General features: G+C 38.0%; 1 protein-coding gene across 1 annotated transcript in view; it reads left to right on the forward strand.

The window, feature by feature from the left end:
- LOC102298466 (ephrin-A2) overlaps positions 1 to 18,519 on the forward strand; it is a 65,839-nt gene extending 47,320 nt beyond the window's left edge. The window contains exons 2-4 of the mRNA XM_005938387.3: positions 6,689 to 6,981; positions 13,533 to 13,598; positions 15,127 to 18,519. Of these exons, the coding sequence (XP_005938449.1) occupies positions 6,689 to 6,981; positions 13,533 to 13,598; positions 15,127 to 15,251 (484 nt within the window). The 3' untranslated portion in view covers positions 15,252 to 18,519. The remainder of the gene's footprint in view (positions 1 to 6,688; positions 6,982 to 13,532; positions 13,599 to 15,126) is intronic.
- The last annotated feature ends 3,610 nt before the right edge of the window (positions 18,520 to 22,129 follow it).

Raw genomic sequence — 22,129 nt, forward strand, 5'->3', positions numbered from 1 at the left:
ATATATAAAAGAAAATACCAGGAAAGTTAAAATGACTAAATAAGCCTCAATCTGTGATTTAACCCTGAATCGCTTTCTGCATCACCTGCTTTGGGTCTGTTTCCACTTTCTTCAATTTAATCACATGAAAACATCACAAGATTTGATTCTCAAATGAAAAACTATAACACATGCATGCTTGGTTTATTGAATTATGTTATTAAATATATAACATGTAATAACTTCAAGACTTTTTTAATTTCATGAATATAAGTAGCCAATAAATCTCAGACGTTTTTTATGCAGCTTTCAATTTTGTTTCATGAGCAACTTTTTTCACATGTAAATTAACTGTAAGACTCTAGAATTTTATTTTAATCAACTATAATAATGACACCATAGCATTGCTCCATTCACACCTCCACACTCCTATTATTATGTTACAAATGCCAGCATCATAAATTCTAAGATGAGTAGACAAATACAGGCACGTGGAGGCAGGATAAATAAATGAAAAGCGAGCCTCTATTTTTGTTGGTAAAAGTCTACGGTACACTCAGACAGACCAGGTCCATCTACCAGGAAAGCAAACAACTTACAATATTATTTATATTTTTAACCAGTTTATGGAAGCGTTTGTTGATGAGTGCCTCCTTTTTATGAAACCAGTCTGGTCAGGGTTCTTATAATGAATATTGGACAGTAGCTGGTGGTGAAATATGGGGTCTTTGCATGGTTTTTGAAGGAGACTAATGTTAGAATTCAAATGTGGTGCCATTTTCCTTGATTTCCTGCAGCATTCTGTGGAATACTGGTGCCAGAAATGTCCAGAATTCTTTGTAGGATCCTGCTAGAATCCATCTGGACCTGGAGCCTTGTGATTGGGCGTACTTTTCAGGACTTCCTGGATTTCACCTGATGTCAGCGCTGTGGCCAGTGCTATTGCTTGACTTTCTGATAATTTATTTATTCGTCTGTTATCAAGAAAAAGATCAATTTTGCCTGTAGATGGGTTCATCTGTAGTAAATATAAAGTTTTTTAAAAGTCCCTGAAGGTGATGTTTATTCTTTCAGGGTCATATAGTGTGTTCCCAGATAAGTCTTTAACAGCTCCTAAAGTCATTTTTTCTTTCTTTATTTTTAACTGGTTGGCTAGATATTGACCTGATTTGTTACCATGTTCAAAATTTTACAACTGAAGTGATTTTACTAAGATTGAGGAAGGGGGGGTATTGATAATGTCATTTCATTCTAGTTTTGTTTTATGTATTTTGTTCAGCATTTCCTGTTCCCAGGAGGACACATCGTCTTCTTCTATGATTTGATTATTTCTTCTAATTCCTGAATATGGTTGTTTTCTCTTTTCTTCTTCTGTGATGTGAATGAAATTATTTTACATCTTATCACAGCTTTTCCTGCTTCTCAGAGAACAGATGCTGATGTTCCAGGCAGGTCATTAGTCTAAATATAAAGCTCACTCTTTTTTAAAATATTTAATAAAATCTTCATTTTTAAGCAATGATCTATTAAATTTCCCGTTTTTAATTGGCGGAGTGACCTTCTTATTTACTAAAGTTAAAGACACATGATCGCTGACAGCTATCGAGTGTATCTCAGTGTCTGAAATGTCACTCAACAGTGAGCTGCTGACTAGGAAAAAATCCAGACGAGAGTAAGAGTGATGGATATGTGAGAAGAAAATATATTGCCTATGGTTGGGGTGAAGAGAACGGCATGCGCCATTCGCTCATGTATTGTTTAACTATATTTGCGGACTGACAATTGTGCTGAGCTCCTGCTGTATTGAGCCTGTCCATTTCTTAATTTAGCCCAAACTTGAGGTCTCCCCATGTCTATGTGTGCCGTGAGGCCGTAGTGGATGTGCTGGCACTGAGTGCAAATGTACCTGATCATGCCGTGCAGACGTGTAAAGGTCAAGGGTGCTCTGTGTGTAACCGACTAGGAAAACAGCCGATCGGTGCAGTGAGAGAAGGGAGAAGAAAGAAAAGCATGCAAAAGCGATGCAGGAGGGATGAAAGGGAACAAGAACACTGTTACACTGCTGAGATTGACTGTGTTTTATCTGTTATGACATTGTGTTAAATTAGCTAAATTACATGGATAAGCTACATAGATGTTAATAGAAGAGGAGGAGAGATCTGGAGTGGCGTTAATACCACCAGGGAGTGGTTCTGGGGTCACGGTAGAGCTGTCCGTTCATGCAGAGCAGGTCCATGGCAATGAGAGCATGGGAGCCCTTCTGAATGAAGCTGCTGGGAACAGGACTTTGTGTCGCTCCATGATCTCTCTGGGAAACTGGTCGTTTACACTAAAGTCCATTCCTTGTAGCTCCCTGCTGTAACTCGCCAACGGCTCCTTCTGCTGAAATGTTACCGAATTTGGCCACAAAAGGACGCAGATTCCAGGCACCAGGCCCATGTTCTTCACGGTGTCCTCCGGAAGTTTCGGGTGGGTCTTACAGTAACTTCTGTGTCCTCTCAAGCAGACTCTGGGATACCTGAAAACACCAGGTTATCTCTCATGCTACGGGTCTGAAGACCGATGGCAGTCTTTTTAATTTTTAATTTTCTTAACTGAGCTGGGTGACTTTCTCACTTAAGAGACTTGACCGAGTCTGTAGCATAGCGTTTTCAGTGACATTTCCACCTGCTGCTGGCTGAATTCTAAAGATTCCCTCATGGATTGGAATTCACGGTTTAGAATCTCGATCAGAGACATGCTCATGTAGAAGCTGGACAGTCGCTTATCGGTTGAATCCAGGACGTCTGCAAAGTCCTTTACCGGTCGACGACGTTGTTCCGGGGCAATCTGCGACTTCTTTGGATAGATATCTTTTCTGCTTTTACTCCTATGTTTTTGGCCTTTTTTTAAAATTAAGAAACGAGTGTTAGTTGTTTTTTTTTTCTCTTTTCACTACACTTTTAAAAATGCATAGAAGCTTCTAAGCGAAATATGGTGGGTGACTCGACAGTGAGCAATGCCAGCTAACACAGAAATGAACTTTAGTAATCACTAACTTCAATGAGCGATTAGCAGCACAGATTCAACAAAAACTTCTCATGAGAACAGCAAAGCAAACACCGTCATAGTGCTTTGAAACTTGATGTGATGTGCAAGGGGCGGAGCTTGCTGAGAAACCAAGGGCATGCATACTAACTGTTTAATGACTTTTAATTAAAAAATATAGCTCTCAAGTGCTTTATCTAGTCGGTAAAAATTGAAAACTGCTATATAAACATCAGTACATTATTATTTATTATGACCTGAAATTAGTTCATCTGGGGAAAGAAACTGGTTGAATACCTCACGACACAAGAGACGTTTCTTTCTCTATCCAGGTGGACTACTTTACCTTCCCGATGGTCATTACACACATATTTACTGCATAGTAATTCATTATTACATAACCTCGATATAAAACAGACATGAGGCCAGCAATACCAAACAAATAAAGATGCAATGAAGCAGTTTATTGGCTTCAGCATTGACCGGTGCCAAAACAACAAACAAACATCTTGTGTTCCTTATTCCCACCTAACCTAAAATAAAAGGCAAAAAAAGAGACAAATCTCTAACCTATGCTCCTAACTAATAAATAGGAGAAAAAGGATTTCAACAATTCCTCACAATTGCACACTTTTCCTGTAATGACAGCAATCTATGCTAGGATCTGCTGGGAACTACTGATTAATCTTTACAGCTTTGGTAATAATTAGGGATCCAACCAAACAGAATTGCTGTTTAGTTAAATTCTAGTGGGATTACTGGGGATAAAAGGTTTTGGATCCATTTACGTGACAATTTCCATATTCTTTTGTCTTGCATATTGAGATGAAGTAATTTTTCAAAAATCATCATCTTGGAGAAAAAATCACATCACATCTCTCATCACAAAATATCCTGATTTGAGAGTTAAGCAGTCTCAGACTGCCAGCTCTTATTCATTTTGTAATTATGGAACTTATAAAACAAAACTGTCAGAGTTAGAAATATCAAGTTGTAAAGGTTGACTTTACAAAGACATCTGGCAGGAAAACCAGCCATTTTCCCCACTATTCTTAAAGTTGCTGTAATGTTTTTTCTTAATAATTTCTGATGATTTTTCTATTGGTTTTCGAACCAATTAATCCACTAATCATTGTGGCTTTCAGATAATGCTGATTATTGTGGTAGTGACCCCAGTGACCACATTGGGACAGACCAAGAACCTTACTCCATTAGAGAGATAAGTGATGATGTGAGAGCTGCAGGGGCACAGTTCGGCGAATGAATTTCCTGCTCTGTGAGCTGTTGGCGTCACCTGATCCTTCAGCTAAATGAGTTAAGCTGCACTTTGCTAATAGTGTTAGAAAAGACAAAGAGGGTGAGGCAGAGGAAAGTTGCCTTCCTCTCTGCAACAATAGCTGCTTTTATGCGCCTCTCAAATTTAATCAGGATTACATTTTGTTGCTACTTTCAGGTGATATTGGAATAATCAGTGCTATGATTCAACTTAAGTCACTGAACTCTGAAGTGGCCCCCTAAAGTGCCTTAAATAATTATAATGCCATGTGTTACAGGTTTGTGAAATGTAGTCCCTAGGGTAAGAGATTTTTGCCATTGAAAAGTCTACTTATTTCCCCTTAAATGGTGGCACGTTTGTAAAGAAAACGCATTTTGGGGTTGAACAGCAGAGTTGAGTGTGTGGATTGCACCCTTGAAAAAATTGCCAAATCTTCTTTGCCAATGCCAAACAGCTTATTCTGCTATTTACTTTTGTTCTGTCTCCATTGTGTGTCTGCATTTAAATAAACCATACAAGTAACAGATTAAAAAAGCAGTCGTGTTTGTGGTAATGAATCATTTCAGTTCAATTCAATTTTTTTATATAGCACTAAATCACAGCAACAGTTCCCTCAACGCACTTTATATTGCAAGCTCCACAATAATACAAGATCTGTGATCATCAATATGTGATTTGTGACGGCTTGGGTTTTTTTTGCAGCACAGTAGCTCTACATTGAATCATTAGTTTCTTTTAGTGATAAAGAAGAAGCAGTGTCTCTAGACTTTCCTTCAGTCTGCATAGATCCTATTCACTAAAAGCAAGAAAAGCCTGTAGCCTGAAATGCAAAACTAAGATCAACTGAAGGCTTTTCAGGACGTTTTTAGGACACCCTGATAGTAATGAACTACAGTAGTCCAGCCTAGAAGTAATAAATGCATGAGCTAGTTTTTAAGACAGGATGTTTCTAATTCTTGAGATGTTGACAAATTCAAGAAAGCAGTCTTACATATTTGTTTAATACGTGTATATAAAGGACATATCCTGGTCAAAAACAATTCCAAGATTCCTCACAGTGTTACTGGAGGCCAGGGTAATGCTATCCACGGTAAGCATCTGACTAGAAACTACATTTCTAAGATTTTTGGGGCAGAGTATAATAATCTCAGTTTTATCTTAATATAAAAGCAGAAAGTTAGAGGTTATCCAGGTCTTTATGTCTTTAAGACATTCATTCAGTTTAACTAGGTGCTGTTTTAATCTGGCTTCATGGATAGATAAAGTTAGGTGTCATCTGCATAGCAGTGAAAATCATATGATCATATCGTATCATATGCCCTAGGGGAGCATGTATAATGTAGACAGAGTAGACAAGGCGGAAGAATTAAATCTCCTCCTTGCATCACTGAATCCAACAACAGTTTTTGGTGGATTTGCCATAAAACTGATCACCTGTGAAAAACCACAAAAAAAACCACCCTGAGGTCTCCACACTTCACTTGTCTCTTGTCTATCTTTAATGGCATGGCAAAAAATGCATTGAGCCTTGTATTTCTCTAAACTACTTGCAGTAGGAAAAATGAATCCTAAGGCTCTCTTTGATACAGTCAACAACATAATTTCTCCTCGAGAGTGCCTTGGGTGTCTCCCACGACACTGATAGGGACCTAAACCTGGATGTTTTTTGGGGGTTTTTTTTTCAAGTTTTTATATTGGATACTGAAATAATGAAGCGTGAATGATTAGCAAATTAATTGGTTTGTTATTTGTTTAACAAAATATTTAATTTAAAAATGAAATATTACTTTTTTTTAAATTATTAATTAAAAAAACTTGTTTGCTCACTGTTTAATAACAATATGTTCTGATACATTTATTAAAACTTTACTTTTAAATCCTCAGTAAAAGTATTTCGGGTATTCAAAATACTGTCCCTAAATATGTTGATTTTGAAATCTTCAGACTGTCCCCATTGTGTTACAGATTAAAGTTCGAAAACGCAAAGACTAAAAAAGAGTGGTCTGTTTTGTTTGTTGACTTGTTTATGGCAAATTTTACAAAAAAAAAAATCACTTAACTATAACTCACAGTTTACTGAGCCTGATTTAGACAACCATTTCAATGTTTTTTTTATGTGTGTATGGAACAAACATTTGCAACTATTTAATACTGAACATCTAAAAGAATGTTCAGATTGTAAAATGCAAGCCCACAAAACAATCTCCAAAAGTTGATTAAATCAGTAAATAAACAAATAAAGTTTGCTGTCTAACTGAACGCTTAAATGAGGCTTGCAGGTTGTAGTTTCACCGTTACAGCTCTGTAAGTCACGTATTATTCATGTCACATAAACATGTATTCTGGATTCTGTGTTCTTATCTTCTTAAATAAAAAAGAAATGACCAAATGTATTCTCTTCCTCAGGTTTTTTCAGGGTGATTACACAGTGGAGGTGGCAATCAATGACTACCTGGATATCTACTGTCCTCACTACGAGGCGGCGGAGTCAGCCATGCACATGGAGCATTATGTGTTGTACATGGTGAACTATGACGGATACATGTCCTGCGACCACCACAGAAAAGGTTTTAAACGCTGGGAATGTAACAGACCACAGAGCCCCAATGGGCCACTCAAGTTCTCTGAGAAGTTTCAGCTCTTTACACCCTTTAGCCTGGGCTTCGAGTTCAGGCCAGGACATGAGTACTACTATATCTGTGAGTACATAGCAGTGTACATACTGTCTGTTTTATATTGCTAAACTGAATATTACTACTTACCGTGTTATTAGGGTCAGGCTCGCTGTGCATGCTAGATTGATTCCTGCTTGAAGTTGCCAATTTGAAACTATTTTGGAGTCTGAATTATTATTTTTGCTGGTCAGATCAGCTGGAATGATTCACTATCAGTGACAGGAAGAATCAACTGTTAGCTTTGGGGAAAAAGGCAACTCTCAAAAATATTAATGTAGACACAGATTTTCCTTCCTGTCACACAAAGAATCATACATCCAGTCTTAGTCATGTAACAGACTGGTTGCTACACTGAGTAGATCAGAGCTTCCCTAAGTGTGGGGCCCGCCCCCTAGGGGGGGGCACAGAGCCATTGCGGGGGGGGGCGAGGTATGAAAAGGGGAAGGGGAAAAAAAAAAAGGCTTGGACACTGCTAGCGCGGGGCGCCCACACAAACGCAAAGCAGGAGATGAAGCATCGCTGAATATGTTTGCAAACCAACTTCATTCTAAGCCAAAGACTAGAAAATATGGTGAAGCATGTCTGCCCTTTGGTTTCACCTGCACAAGTGCCGCGGTAGGTCTCCTCTGCAGAACTGGTTTTCCCTTCGTCAGGAGCAGCGCTGGGCTCTCCAAATCACGGACAACCGTATCCCACATTCTTGATCTTTAGTTCACAAACACTTCTTATAATGACTAACTACTCCTGACATTGGAGATGCTAGCTCTTTATACAGTAAAGTTACAGCAGGATACAAATAATATCAGGCTCATCCTGCCACAATTTGTTCCCCCCGTCTAAATCACAGACAAACAGTATCCCACAGTTGTTTATGTTTTTGAACCTATTTTGCACAGAGAGGCATTTTTTGATTTGATTGCAATGTTGAATATTATTACACAGGAAAAAAACAACTACACGCAAAATAATCACACTGTGACGCCTCTGCCTTTCTAAATGGAGGGACAGTAACTGCGTGTGTATGTAAGCTGTAAAACCTGCAGATAGTCAGATTAACAGTATTTTGTCTCTATCTGCCATTCTGCAATTCATCTCACGTAAACAATAACGTAGCGCACAGTGTAATGTGAAAAAAAGGCACATACCTTTGACGTTGCGTGACGAACTCTGTGTTCCTCGTCCACACATAAACGCAAAAAAGGAGTTTTAAGAAATCTCCGTTTTTGGTGATTTGAAATGCCGTTTACGTGTGGACGAAACAGCTGCGTTTTCAAAAATACCCGTGTAGGTGTGGACGTAGCATAAAAGAGTTAGTAGTTTATTTTATTACTACCTGTCATTTATTGCAGATTACTTTTATTTGCTTAATTATTTACTAAATGTTTGAGGTGTGAAATAAACCCCGATTGAGTAAAATATGGGTGTGTGTGTGGTTAAAAGGGGGGGGCGGGCGCAAACATTTTTCTTGTAAAACAAAGGGGGGCCCAGCAAGAAAAGTTTGGGAACCGCTAGAGTAGATGGTAATGGAGTGTTGGCTCAATTCTTACAAAATGTTTTGATATCTGAGTTTGCCCTTCATAGAGGAACCTTTGAGATTTTAGCCAACCCCAAAGGAGCACAAAGATTATGCAATATTATTAAAATGAATTAAAAGTAAGCCAAAAACTTAACAAAAAATGCTTCTGTTGTTTATTTAAAATAAAGTTAAATACTAGACTTACTGACCTATTGCAGTGTCTAAGAATAATTCATAATGAATAATCACAGAGGTCAATATAATGCACGAGTTTTACGGTGGACACTTTAGCTTTCAATCCTGATAAAAGGCTCAATCATGTTGACCAGAAGTTTTCAAACTAAAGAACAACTTGCACAGCATTTTTTTTTTCAGTCTTTTAATCGTTTGGAAGCAATCGAACAAATCATTAAGCACTTAAATTAGTATTATTCAGTTACAATAGTGAAAAATCACACTGCCACTCCATACACCTTGAAAAGAAGCAAACTGGTAAGAGAGCTGCTTTTAATTCATACAAATACTCCTTTTAATGTGCAAACTCTGTACAGAGCATCGCCATGTATCCCAAAATTCACAAATTGAGAATAGATTTGTAGTCTGTGACATCAACGCAGTTGCAACTATCCTGTTTACGTCATGTTTAGAGTGACACTATTCATATCAATGTACAGTGGCTTGCAAAAGTATTCGGCCCCCTTGAACTTTCCCACATTTTGTCACATTACAGGCACAAACATGAATCAATCAGTTTTATTGGAATTCCACGTGAAAGACACGTGGGAAGTGGAACGAAAATCATACATGATTCCAAACATTACAAATAAATAACTGCAAAGTGGGGTGTGTGTAATTATTCAGCCCCCTTTGGTCTGAGTGCAGTCAGTTGCCCATAGACATTGCCTGATGAGTGCTAATGACTAAATAGAGTGCACCTGTGTGTAATCTAATGTCAGTACAAATACAGCTGCTCTGTGACGGCCTCAGAGGTTGTCTAAGAGAATATTGTGAGCAACAACACCATGAAGTCCAAAAACATACCAGACAGGTCAGGGATAAAGTTATTTGAGAAATTTAAAGCTTAGGCTACAAAAAGATTTCCCAAGCCTTGAACATCCCACGGAGCACTGTTCAAGCGATCATTCAGAAATGGAAGGAGTGTGGCACAACTGTAAACCTACCAAAACAAGGCCTTCCACCTAAACTCACAAGCTGAACAAGGAGAACGCTGATCAGAAATGCAGCCAAGAGGCCCATGGTGACTATGGACGATCTACAGCTCAGGTGGGGGAATCTGTCCATAGGACAACTATTAGTCGTGCACTGCACAAAGTTGGCCTTTATGGAAGAGTGGCAAGAAGAAAGCCATTGTTAACAGAAAACCATAAGAAGTCCCGTTTGCAGTTTGCCTTAAGCCATGTGGGGGGCACAGCAAACATGTGGAAGAAGGTGCTCTGGTCAGATGAGACCAAAATGGAACTTTGTGGCCAAAAGGCAAAACGCTATGTGTGGCGGAAAACTAACACTGCACATTACTCTGAACACACCATCCCCACTGTCAAATATGGTGGTGGCAGCATCATGCTCTGGGGGTGCTTCTCTTCAGCAGGGACAGGGAAGCTGGTCAGAGTTGATGGGAAGATGGATGGAGCCAAATACAGGGCAATCTTGGAGAAAAAAACACCTCTTGGAGTCTGCAAAAGACATGAGACTGGGGCGGAGGTTCAGCTTCCAGCAGGACAACGACTCTAAACATAAAGCCAGGGCAACAATGGAACGGTTTAAAACAAAACATATCCATGTGTTAGAATGGCCCAGTCAAAGTCCAGATCTAAATCCAATCGAGAATCTGTGGCAAGATCTGAAAACTGCTGTTCACAAACACTGTCCATCTAATCTGACTGAGCTGGAGCTGTTTACCGACCTTTGCTACGTGCTGTCTTCATCCTGCTCTCTCCCTCTCTGTCCTCCTCTCTCAGACTTTGTGCTTAGACCCAAATGTTAAATGTAACAGTGATACAGAATTTACAAACCTATAGAAGGCACAAACTAATTCAAATCAATTTATAGCAATATTTGAAATGAATACAGACTGCTGCTGGACATTGACAGGTAACATCCTTTCAACTTGTTACTTGGAACTGGAGCTGTACTGGAACAGTGATGCTAAAGATCACAACAGATGATGTGTCCCTAATACCTGCTGGCGACTCACTGAACAGTAATCTTGTGCAGAAGAACTTCAGAGTTTATGGTATTATTATCATCGTGTCCTATTTTTGAATTGTTTAATAAACACCGAAGCCCAATTTTACTGGAATAGAAATGGAAATGTTTAACAAACTAAAAAAATATAAAGTAGCTCCTTTACTTGCAATTAGAGATATTCCAGCAGACTAATGGCTCAGAAAACTAAATTTAGCTAATAATCTCTAGTGATTTAGGCTACATTTGCTAACATTGTTAACACTATTTAAAGAACAAATAAAAATAAACAGACATTTTGCAAGTCACAGCCACGTCCCTGCGTTATCAGAGCAGTCTGCATGTTTTCTATGTTTAAGTTAAAGTGTTTTAAATCAGGATTACTGATTTGTGTCATAAAATTACCTCTTGCTTCCTCTCTATGATTTTTATTTAGGCGATTAGAAGACAATGTTAGAACATTTTACTAAAATGCATTAGTACTACTGCAGCTACTGCAGTTATTTGTAAGGGTGCTGTGATAAAATTCAGGAGTGCTTGAGCAGCCCCTAAAAAGAGTCTAAACTCACATGCTGCTGACTATACAAAAATGCTGAAGAAGACTGACCAGCTATCAGTTTATACCCTGAAGCTCAAGTGCAGTTGACTAACTGCCATATTAGTTTGAGGCAGAAGCTATATTTGTAACAAGATTGGAGTGGTAATTTAACTGCTACTGCTAGCTTGGAAACGTGCATTCATATGTGTGCAATGCTCACTTACTGGCTGAAATCATTTGTTTTATTAATAGAAAATTCATATTTCAAAAAGTAACTTAAGACCATTTTTAATACTATAGAACCCTGTAGTAGAAACTTAAACAAGAGCATAAACTACTAGGCTGTATACTAAAAAAATAACCTGTTGGATTAAAATGAAAGAAAGATGTAGATCAGTAGCACAAAATAAACTTATGTTTAGTCAACATTAACTTTATGTTTTATAACTTTACAGCTGATAACATGATTTTTATGTTATTTTTATTTTTCATTATTGTGAAATCTTTAGTTATCTCATGTTAATATTGCACAACAGTGCATTTTTTATGTTGAGTGTTTTTAGGTATAATTATTTCATTTTAATATTTATTAAATGTATTATCTCTTAAACCGCTGTTTGAACATGTTTGAAATATATGAATTAGTCTTGGTAATCTCAAATTACACTTACAAATATTTGTTGGTCCACAAACAGACATCTACCAGTGATAAATGCATTTTGTACATTCTTATACTTTAACTAAACATATCGAAAATATCAGTTCTAAACACTAAATAAACTAAAACATACTTCTTTAATTATCTGTACTTTCTCAGTATTACACAATTTAAAAACTGGAGTTACATTTAACACAGTAAGCATATGACACAATTAATAGAACTGTAAGATAACAGTACTAAAAACATACTACTGATCTCAAGCAAGATAAGGTGCAACAGTGAATTTACAATAGTAAAATTACTAAAATGTTACATGTCAAAGTAGTAAAGTGAGACTTGGCCCAAGCAAAGTCTGCATTTTAGCTCTTCATTAAACAAGAGCTCAGGAACATGTAACAATCTAGGCCAACATTTCCTTTAGCTGGATAAGATGGATGTCTCAGAGATAGTCTAGAGATACAGTGGGGTTATTCTTAATTGCCAGTGTTGGTGTCGATACTATCAATGTTTGGATTGATCTGCCCACCTCTACTTTGTAGTGGCTGAGGCAACATGCTAGTAATGTTACTGCTGACACACTTCCAACAGTGCAGCCACACTAATAGTAATAAAAATACTATTTTTTTTTAAGAAAAGAATAAAACTAAATCTATAGCGGAGTAAATATCCTAAACATATGACCTTACCTAGAAATAAATTGCCTTTATGTTGTGGCAGCAGACCAATGTCAACAAGCTAGTTTTTTCCCACATGTTGCATTACCTTGTGTAATTGCACTACCACTTACTACAGACATTGGTGAAAGTTTGTAATGGTCTGTTAATTTAGGTTTGAAACTATACAAACAATCTTAACTGACATTATATTTGATTATAAATAATTTGATTATGACATCATTTGATGTTAGCTAACATTAGCTAACTGAGCCTTACGTATGTTTCATGTTGCTCGATAACCAGCCGACATACCAGTAAAAAAAAGTTTAGTTTTCAGATTGAAAAAAGCAAAATCCGTCCATGGAAAGGTTGTTGTCACACTACACCACACACACACCATTAGCTCTATGACGTCTCCATATTCAACATTAGGAAAACTCAGCGGATACAATTTCCACTACTGGGCAGGGTTACAACAATGCAAATAAATAATCCACACAAGCACTTTGAAAATAGTTCAACAATCTTAGAACAATTTTTGTGATGTATTGCTTCTGCTTGTGGGATTGCTCAAAAGCCAAATAAAACCCAGAATGACAACAGAAAAGCTTTAAAAAGGAATTAATATACTCTGGAATGGTGGTGCTCTGCTCTCCAGTGCTGCAACACTTGTAACCAGAATATCATGGAAAGGTCATCTTAAGAAAACCTTTTCTCTATTGTCACTGGAGAATTCAGCATGAGAGGTTTGCAAATAAACATCTAAACAAAGCAGTTTTCTTTGGAAACAAGTACTTCAAAGTTAAAATATCAAAAGTATTTAGAATCTGCACATGCCAACGAGATTGACCAAAAACGTTTTCATGACCTATGACTGGAGAAGCCCCTGGGGGATTTGGAGCAGTCTTCTTACTAACCAAATCTGGGGTAAAATGTTTGTAGTTTACATTTTGACCATAAATTCTCCATGATTTTCTATGGCCTTTGTTTCCTTTGTAGCATCACCGCATCCAAACTTGGGTAGGAAGCCTTGTCTGAAGCTAAAAATCTACGTCAAGCCAACAAGTAAGTTTCTTTCCTTTTTTCTATTTCATATTGTTGTATAATTTTACACCTCTTCTCCCTGATTTGACTATGAAAGTAAAGAGATTTCTCAATTACAATCACAACACACCATTGAGTTATTAGAAAATATTACTGAAGTACTACTTGAACTCAGTGGAATATTAACCGAACTCAAGTTTCATATTTAAAATGCAACATGTACACAAACTCACTAAGCTGCTATTCTTTCCTCTAAAGCTTAAGATGTGAAACAATTTAAAGTGCTTTAAATTCTGAAATTGTGGGGGGTAGGGGGGTAACAGGGACTACGCTACGTCGGACTGGACCAGCTACAGGGGCCTGGCTAGCTACGGGTTTTTCAAGGGTGCAAAGCCTGCTCTCCAACTTATTGATCCTGGCCTCCAGAGCTGCAAACTGGCTACATTTATTACAAGTATCGTTGTCACTAAGTATCGTTGTCAGAGAAGTAACGAAATATCTGACACAATGAGCAGGAAAGTGCAGGAGGGACAGGTGAAGAGGCACAGGGAGTAAATACTGTCAATATAATTAGTGAGTGAATCAATAGTGAGTGAGTGAGCACTTTGGATATTGCATATGAAGATTACACTATGAAATAAGACCTTATGTATAAATTTTTAATCAAATTGGCTACACAGATAAGCTACACAAAAACAGCACTGTGCCTTGTAACAGGAACATAAAGTGATACTCTACCAACACCAAGGCATATAGAGCCGAAACCAAACAAGGAAGTGCTTAACTACCTGGTATAACTCAAATGTGCATCTTAAAGCAAATAATCTGTAAGGTGGAGAGGAAAGGCCATCTCACTAATTAGGAAAGTCTTGATTTGGAAAAAGCGTTAATTTCTCTGTTTTTGAAAATGCCCTCCATAAAACTACAGCATCTTACCATTCATCAGTGGAAAACAAATAAGAGCCCCAGGTTTCTCTTCAAAGTGAGAGCTCTGATGAGCCAAACATTCCTTTGATCTGAACTAGTAATGACTTTATGAATTTCTTCACAAAAAATGTAATTATTAGAGAAAAAAAATCAGGGCCATCTCATATATATATTATTATATACAGTAACTTTCAAAACTACTGATTTATTTTTTTCAGTATTTACTTTATCCAAACAATCAGTGTGTCTATTACACTCCAGTCCTACAAAACCACTCAAAGACGCCCTAATTAAGGCTTTGATCTTAAATATAATCAGTCTTTTGCTATCAATGGGCTGAACACAACAGGCCTTTAATGTGCCAGTAATTAACCCCTTACTTAAAAAGCTATCACTTCACCTACCTTTTCTAAGCTAATTATAGGCTAATCTCTAACATTTCTTTTATCTAAAAATAATTGAAAGAGTAATTGTAAAACAGCTAGACTGGACAGGCCCCGTCCCCACCCTGATGTACAAAAATTGGATGGATGGAGGTCTGTGAATAAATTAAAACATTTTGTGATATGTTTACTTGCAGCTCATATTAATTAATGTTGTTCTGATGTTAACTCATTTTCAGATGATTCGGTGTACGACTCTGCGGAGCCCTTCCTGACTGACGATACCACTGGTGGCTGCAGCCTTGCTTTGCCGTCTGCCATGTTGCTCACCCTCCTTCTCATACTCCTCATCTCCTATTCATAGCAGCTTTCTGAGTCAGACCAAGCACCGCCCCACCGCCGCTACCACTCTGAAGAAAACTTGATGAAGGAAACTAATGTAGCTTCCTCTTACTGAACTTTGGCCTTTACCTCAATAATACTCAAAGGCTCGAACAATCAGAGGAGGCAAGAACAGTGGTGGGGGGAGCTTGAGGCTGCATATCAACTCTGTGTGGAATTTCTGGGATCATCCCTGCTCTTCTTTTAATGTTTCTGTCAAGCTGTCATATAAAATTGTGTTACAGATCTATAAGTCAGGGCTTTAAAGGATCTCATGTTAACATTTCCAGGTTCCATCTCTGAATATTGGTGCATAATGCTTTATTTTTAAAAACTGTGAGGATGATTTATTGTATTTACATCCAACAGCCGCTTCCTGAGTTTTAGACATTGACTGAGATTTATATCCTGCTTAAGACACTAGAGATCTTGTCCTGGTGCATGGTCAATAGTCCAAGTAAATACAAGGTCATAATGACCAAAACTAGCAATATTGCCTTACAATGAGCCATGACCTCAGTTTCACAATCAACTATTGATCAGTGGCATAAGTATCAATCACAGCTATCTAGGAAAAGGCTGCAAAGAGAGCAATACAAGATGGTGAAAGATGTGCTCTTAGGTCTCTTCCTCAGTTGAGCAATGGTCGCTCACTTTTCACTTTTCAATGTCCTTGACTACCTGCTCAAGTCTTCCTCTTTGTCCAGGATGTGCTCATCCTAGTCTGTCTAGTTCAATGAAACTGTGCACCTACCCTTGTTGCCACAATGGTGATTCTATCTTTACAGAATAACACGTGTGTCTTCCTCTTCTTCGTGCTTGTATTGGATGTTGGGGGCTTTGCATTTCTGAGGCAGGCTGCAACTTTCATCTGAAGTTGCCAACCACAAAAATTGTTTCACGATGCATATTTTATCCCTGTTATTAGTTACACTAGCTGGATTTGTCTTGCCGTGAAAGCTCAACTCTTTCTTAAGAATGGCTTTCCCTGCTTGAGAGAGTTGTCTGTCAGATACATTCATCACCCACTAGTCAAAGTGCTCGGTGTGAATTTAGCATACATCTGTCCGTTTCCACCATGCAGCAAGTAGCTCAGACTTCTGCTGTCTCATCTGTGACTATTCATGCTGTTCTCATCTAGAAGCTATCGGTTCCTGGGTTTTGCCTATTGTGCCTAACTTTTATATGAATGAAATGGAGAAGAGCTCTGATATCCTATCTTGGAACACGGCTGAGCCTTTGGTCCAGATATAAATGACAATCTGGTGGACAAACACATCAAGTTCATCAGTCTAGATATAAAAACGTTACAGGCAATCATTGTCAGACTGTGAAATTACTAATCCATACCCATGCAGTAGTACAAGTTTGACTTTGTTTATCCGCATGACCACAATATGGGTGTCATCAGGACAGTACAACAGAGCAAACATTTTCCCATACACACAGTGGCCAGGGAAGCTGAAGAACATCATAACAAAGAGACCCTGCATAGATTTGTTTTTTGTGATTTGGTGCTATGGAATAAAATATAACTGAATTGATTGTCCCAGTGGAGCATTTGTCAAAGCTGGCAACATGCTGACCCAACAAAAACCACTGATGAACTGGTGTTTGTTAGGATTGGACAGCTTTTCTTCTTATTTATTTATTTATTTTCACCACTGTGAAATCAAACTCTAAAACATAATACACCAAAAACGAAACAACCATTGCTGAACCAAGGAGGGGGCATAAGAGTATGTCTTTCACCATATTAAAACGCTGTGATTGCAGCAATTTCCCAGCTCTGTGGTAGTACTCGTCTGCTTTGATCAGTGGTAATGGCAGTTTTCATATTAATGGTGGTACTTGTTTTTGTCATGTAACTGCACTGTTTAAAGGTTGGGGAAGCCTACAGTTAGCGCAGACTGAAGAAGTCATTTGTGTTGCAAGGTTTCTTCCACTGAAAACCATGTGTAGAGATCAAAAGAATAAAGTTCCTGGCACTAAATATCTTAATATCTTGCTGTGCAAGTGGTTTCAAACTAAAGCTGATAATTGAAGGATTTTAGACAAGACACTGGATAAAAATCTTGGCAATATAGGTAACTTTCTTATTATTTAAATGAATACTTTCATCTGTAATTAAAGTCATGGTATTTAGGGATTATACAGGTTACAGACAGGCCCCTTATTTTCCCAGTAAACTCCCAAAAACCAAGCTATTAACTTAGCTGTAAATTCTTAGTGTATTTGCAACAATGACCCAGACAATTACTAACTACAAACTGTAAAAGAAATTGTTTAAGTGTTGATAACTACACTATGAAGTATTGGCTTGTTATATTTAATGCAATTACATATTTTTTGTTGGGACAGTACGCAATTTTACCTTCCCTGCGAGCAGCACCATGTGACAGCAGGGAAGACAGAATCCCTTTAAAGTAGAAGAGCAGTCTTGCAAAAGCTAGATATAGGGAGGGGCAGCTTTCTGCCATAACTTTATCTTTCAAGAAAAGTGTACATTTATTATGAAAACTTACTGTGAAGTAACGTTAGATAGGGACTCATTTTCAGGAACGTATATGAGCAAAATAAGTTACCTTAAAATCAACCAAAATGTTATTGTATTTTTTTCTACTGTTCTAGGCAGCTGTTGGTTTCTGCACTTGTTGGTAACAAAATTAAACATATTATGTAACAGATTTACACATTTTAATTTCTGTGTTAAAATGTACAACTGCAGGTACAGTATGGAACATTTCCAAAATAAAATGCTCAAGAAATTACTAGACTAGTGGTACATATCTAAAATTAGAAACATCTTTTCTCAGAGTGATGCTGAAAGTCACGTTTATCACTTCTGTGCTGGACTACTGTAATTCGTTATTATCAGCATTTCCTAAAAACTCCCTGAAGAGCTTTTAGTTGATCCAAAATGCTACAGCAAGAGTACTGACAGGATATTTCGCCCATACTGGCTGCTCTTCATTGGCTCGGTGTTAAATCCAGAATCAAATTTAAAATCCTTCTCATCACATACAAGGTCTTGTATAATTAGTCCCCATTTTATTTTAAAGAGCTTTACAGGACTATATCACCCCAGCAGAGCACTTCACTCTCAGACTGTGGGCTTATTTGTAGTTCCCAGGTGCTTGCTCATAGGCGGTTGACTGATTGTTGGGTTTATTCTGGGGTTGGTTATTGTTATTCTAGGGCAGGGGTGTCGAACTCCAGGCCTCGAGGGCCGGTGTCCCGCAGGTTTTAGATATCACCTTGTTTCAACACACCTGAATCAAATTATTAGTTCATTAACAGGCTTCTGGAGAACTTCAAGACATGTTGAGGTGATAATTTAGCCATTTAAATCAGCTGTGTTGGATCAAGGACACATCTAAAACATGCAGGACACCGGCCCTCGAGGCCTGGAGTTCGACACCTGTGTTCTAGGGTCTTTACTTTACAATATATTACAACAAATTTATTAAAGACATATATACACTACCAGTCAAAAGTTTGGACACACCTTGTCATTTAATGGTTTTTCTTTATTTTTGCAAACACATACTGAAGACATCTATTATACGAGTCAAGCTATATGGAATTATGCAGCAACGAAAAAAGGATAAATAACTTTATACATATCTTATGTTTTAGAATTCTGAAAGTAGCTACCATTTGCTTTGCTGACAGGGCTGCGATGACCTGAAATGGTTGAAATGAAATGGACCATCAGTTGTGCTGTGCAGAAGTCAGGTTGGCACAGAGCTGACAGCCCTAATTTGACAACTGTTAGAATTCATATGGCAAGGACTAGTAAAGAGAAACAACAGTTCATCATTACTTTAAGAACTGACAGTCCGTCAGTCTGGAAAATTTTGAATGTGTTCCCAAGTGCAGTCACAAAAACCATCAAGCACTATGATGAAACTGGCTCACATGTGGACTGCCTCAGGAAAGGAAGACAAAGAGTCACCTCTGCTGCTGAGGATAAATATATCCAAGTCACCAGCTTCAAAAATCACAAGTTAACAGCACCTCAGATTAGAGCCCAGATAAATGCCACACAGAGTTCGAGTACCAGACACATCTCTACATCAACTGTTCAGAGGAGACTGCATGAATCTGCTATTTGCCCTTTATGGTCAAATAGCTGCTAAAAAGCCACTACTAAGGAAAAGCACCAAGCAAAAGAGAGTTGTTTGGGCCAATACAAGGAATGGACATTAGACCAGTGGAAATCTCTGCTTTGGTCTGATGAGTCCAAATTTGAGATGTTTGGTTCCACCCTCCCTATCTTTGTGCAATGCAGAAAAGGTGAACTGATGGTCTCTACGTGCATGGTTCCCACCATGAAGCATGGAGGAGGAGGTGTGGTGGTGTACGAGTGCTTTGCTGGTTGAGGATTTATTCAAAACTGAAGGCACACTGAACCAGTATGGCTACCACAGCATCCTCCAGTGACATACCATCCCATCCAGTTTTTGTTTAGTTGGACCATCATTTATTTTTCAACATGACAGTGAGCCCAAACACACCTCCAGGCTGTGTAAGGCCTCTCTGACCAAGAAGGAGAGTGATGGAGTGCTGCGCCAGATGGCCTGGCCTCCGCAGTCACCTGACCTAAACGCAGTTGAGATGGTTTGTGATAAGATGGACCGCAGAGTGAAGGCAAAGGGGCCAACAAGTGCTCAGCATCTCTGTGAACTCCTTCAAGACTGTTGGAAAACCATTTCAAGTGACTTCCTCATGAAGAGTGGCTATTTTTAAGAATCTAAAATATAAAACATGTTTTGAGTTATTTCACACTTTTTTGTTTACTACATCATTTCATGTGTTCACTGATAGTTTTGATGCCTTCAGTGAGAATCTACAAAGTAAATAAACATGATAATAAAGAAAAAACATTAAATGTGAAGATGTGTCTAAACCTTTGACTGGTAGTTTATTTACACATACTTGTATATAGTCCCATAGTTTTCAGTGAATGTAAACTGACATCCACTGTGAACTAATAGACAAACCAGGCTAAGCCATGAAGTCCAAAGAATTGTCTGTAGATCTCTGAGACAGGATTGTATTGACAAACGGATCAGGGAAGGGTACAGAAAAACGTCTGCAGCATTGAAGGTCACCAGGACTCTTCCCAGAGCTGGCTGCTCAGCCAATCTGAACAGTATTATTGCCAAAAGGCACTATCCAGGTAACTCTCAGAGCATGATAAACAAAATTCTCTGCTCTGATGAAACAAAGATTGAAATCTTTGGCTTGAATGCAAAGTGTCATGTCTTATGTAAACCTGGAACTGCTCATCACCTGGCCAATATAATTACTACAGTGAAGCATGGTGGTGGCAGCATCATACTGTCAGGATGCTTTTTTGCCAGCAGGAGTCAGGGTGGAAAACTGTAAGGCCTAGTTTAGGGTTAAGGGAAAGATTAATACAGAAATCTACATGGAAATCTTTGATGATAACCTTTTAGAGCACTTTGAACCTAAAGGATCAAGACTCTAAGCACACAGCCCAGATAACAAAGGAGTGGCAGTGGCTTTGGGACCAATTTGTGAATGTCCTGAACCAGAGGCTAGACTTGAAGCTGACTGAATATCTGAAAGGATCTGAAAATGGCTGTTCACTAGTTCTCCACATCCAACCTGATGAAGCTTGAAAGATTCAGCAAAGAAGAATGGGAGAAATTGTAAGTAGGTATGTCAAGCTTGGAGCATCATACTAAAAAAAAAAAAATCTGAGGCTGTAATTGCTGCCAAAAGTGATTCAACAAAGTATTCACCAAATACTTATGTACGTTATATTTTTGTTTTTTCTTGTCTTGTATAATATATTTTGCATAAAGTTGCACGAGATATTGTACAAGTAGATGATTATCCCACAAAAGCCTTTAAAGTATGTTTTTCAGCAACAAAGTTTGAATAGTGAGATCAATAGGACCTAAGGAATTATATCTTGTTAGAATACTTGTGTTGTTTTTAGTACAGCATCTTACACACGTACACAGACAAATGCTGACATACACTGTTAGGATTTTGTTAGGGTTGGGTTTAGACCTTTGTCTGTACAGTTTCTGATTCTTATAATCTTGAGGTCACTTGAATGTATGTTTGACTTAGCATGACCTTTGTCTATGGCTGCTGAAAGCAAGCAGACAACGTGAGGTAAGCGTAGACTTTATTAAAAGTTTACAAAGCTCCCATGTATGGAAACAGAGGCTAATGTGGAAGTGCCTTGAACCTTCTTTTTCATGGCTAGCACGGTGTAACGCCATTAACCGAAAGAAATGAGATGTGTATATGGTCTCGATAAATATTTTCCCAATTAGGTTATTAGTCAATCACTATCTTGAAGTTGCCTTCAGTAACACATTATGTTTGTCAAATAAACTGTAGTCCAATTTAGAGTCAAAAGAAAAAGCATGTTATGCTTTGTCAACCAGTGAAAACAGGATCTCATGTAGAACTATTGTGTGCCCTTCAGCTCAGTCTCTCATTCAAATTGATAACTTTGGTTTCACAAAACAAGATGATAATTACTTAAACCAACACTTGACTTGACAGTATATGTACTCCTTTTATATACTCTATGAAGTTTCATGAACTCACAGCTAACATTGTGTCACAGGTAAAGTAATTTAAAGTAGCTTCACTAACTGACAAATCAAACTATTACATGTATCTATAAAACCAAATACCTTCACAGGTGTGAAATTGTGTTAGTTATTGTATTTCATAGTAAGTAGTCACTTTTGTAAAAGTGTTATTCTGAATTAACAACATAATTAGTTCAGAAATTCATACTTTTTCAATAATGTAATAAAAGCTCTCTGTAATCACGCTCTCAGTTATAAACCCCAAGAACTTGAT

The sequence above is a fragment of the Haplochromis burtoni genome, unplaced genomic scaffold, assembly GCF_018398535.1.
Source record: "Haplochromis burtoni strain Fernald_Lab_line unplaced genomic scaffold, NCSU_Asbu1 Contig_249, whole genome shotgun sequence".
Classification (NCBI taxonomy): domain Eukaryota; kingdom Metazoa; phylum Chordata; class Actinopteri; order Cichliformes; family Cichlidae; genus Haplochromis; species Haplochromis burtoni.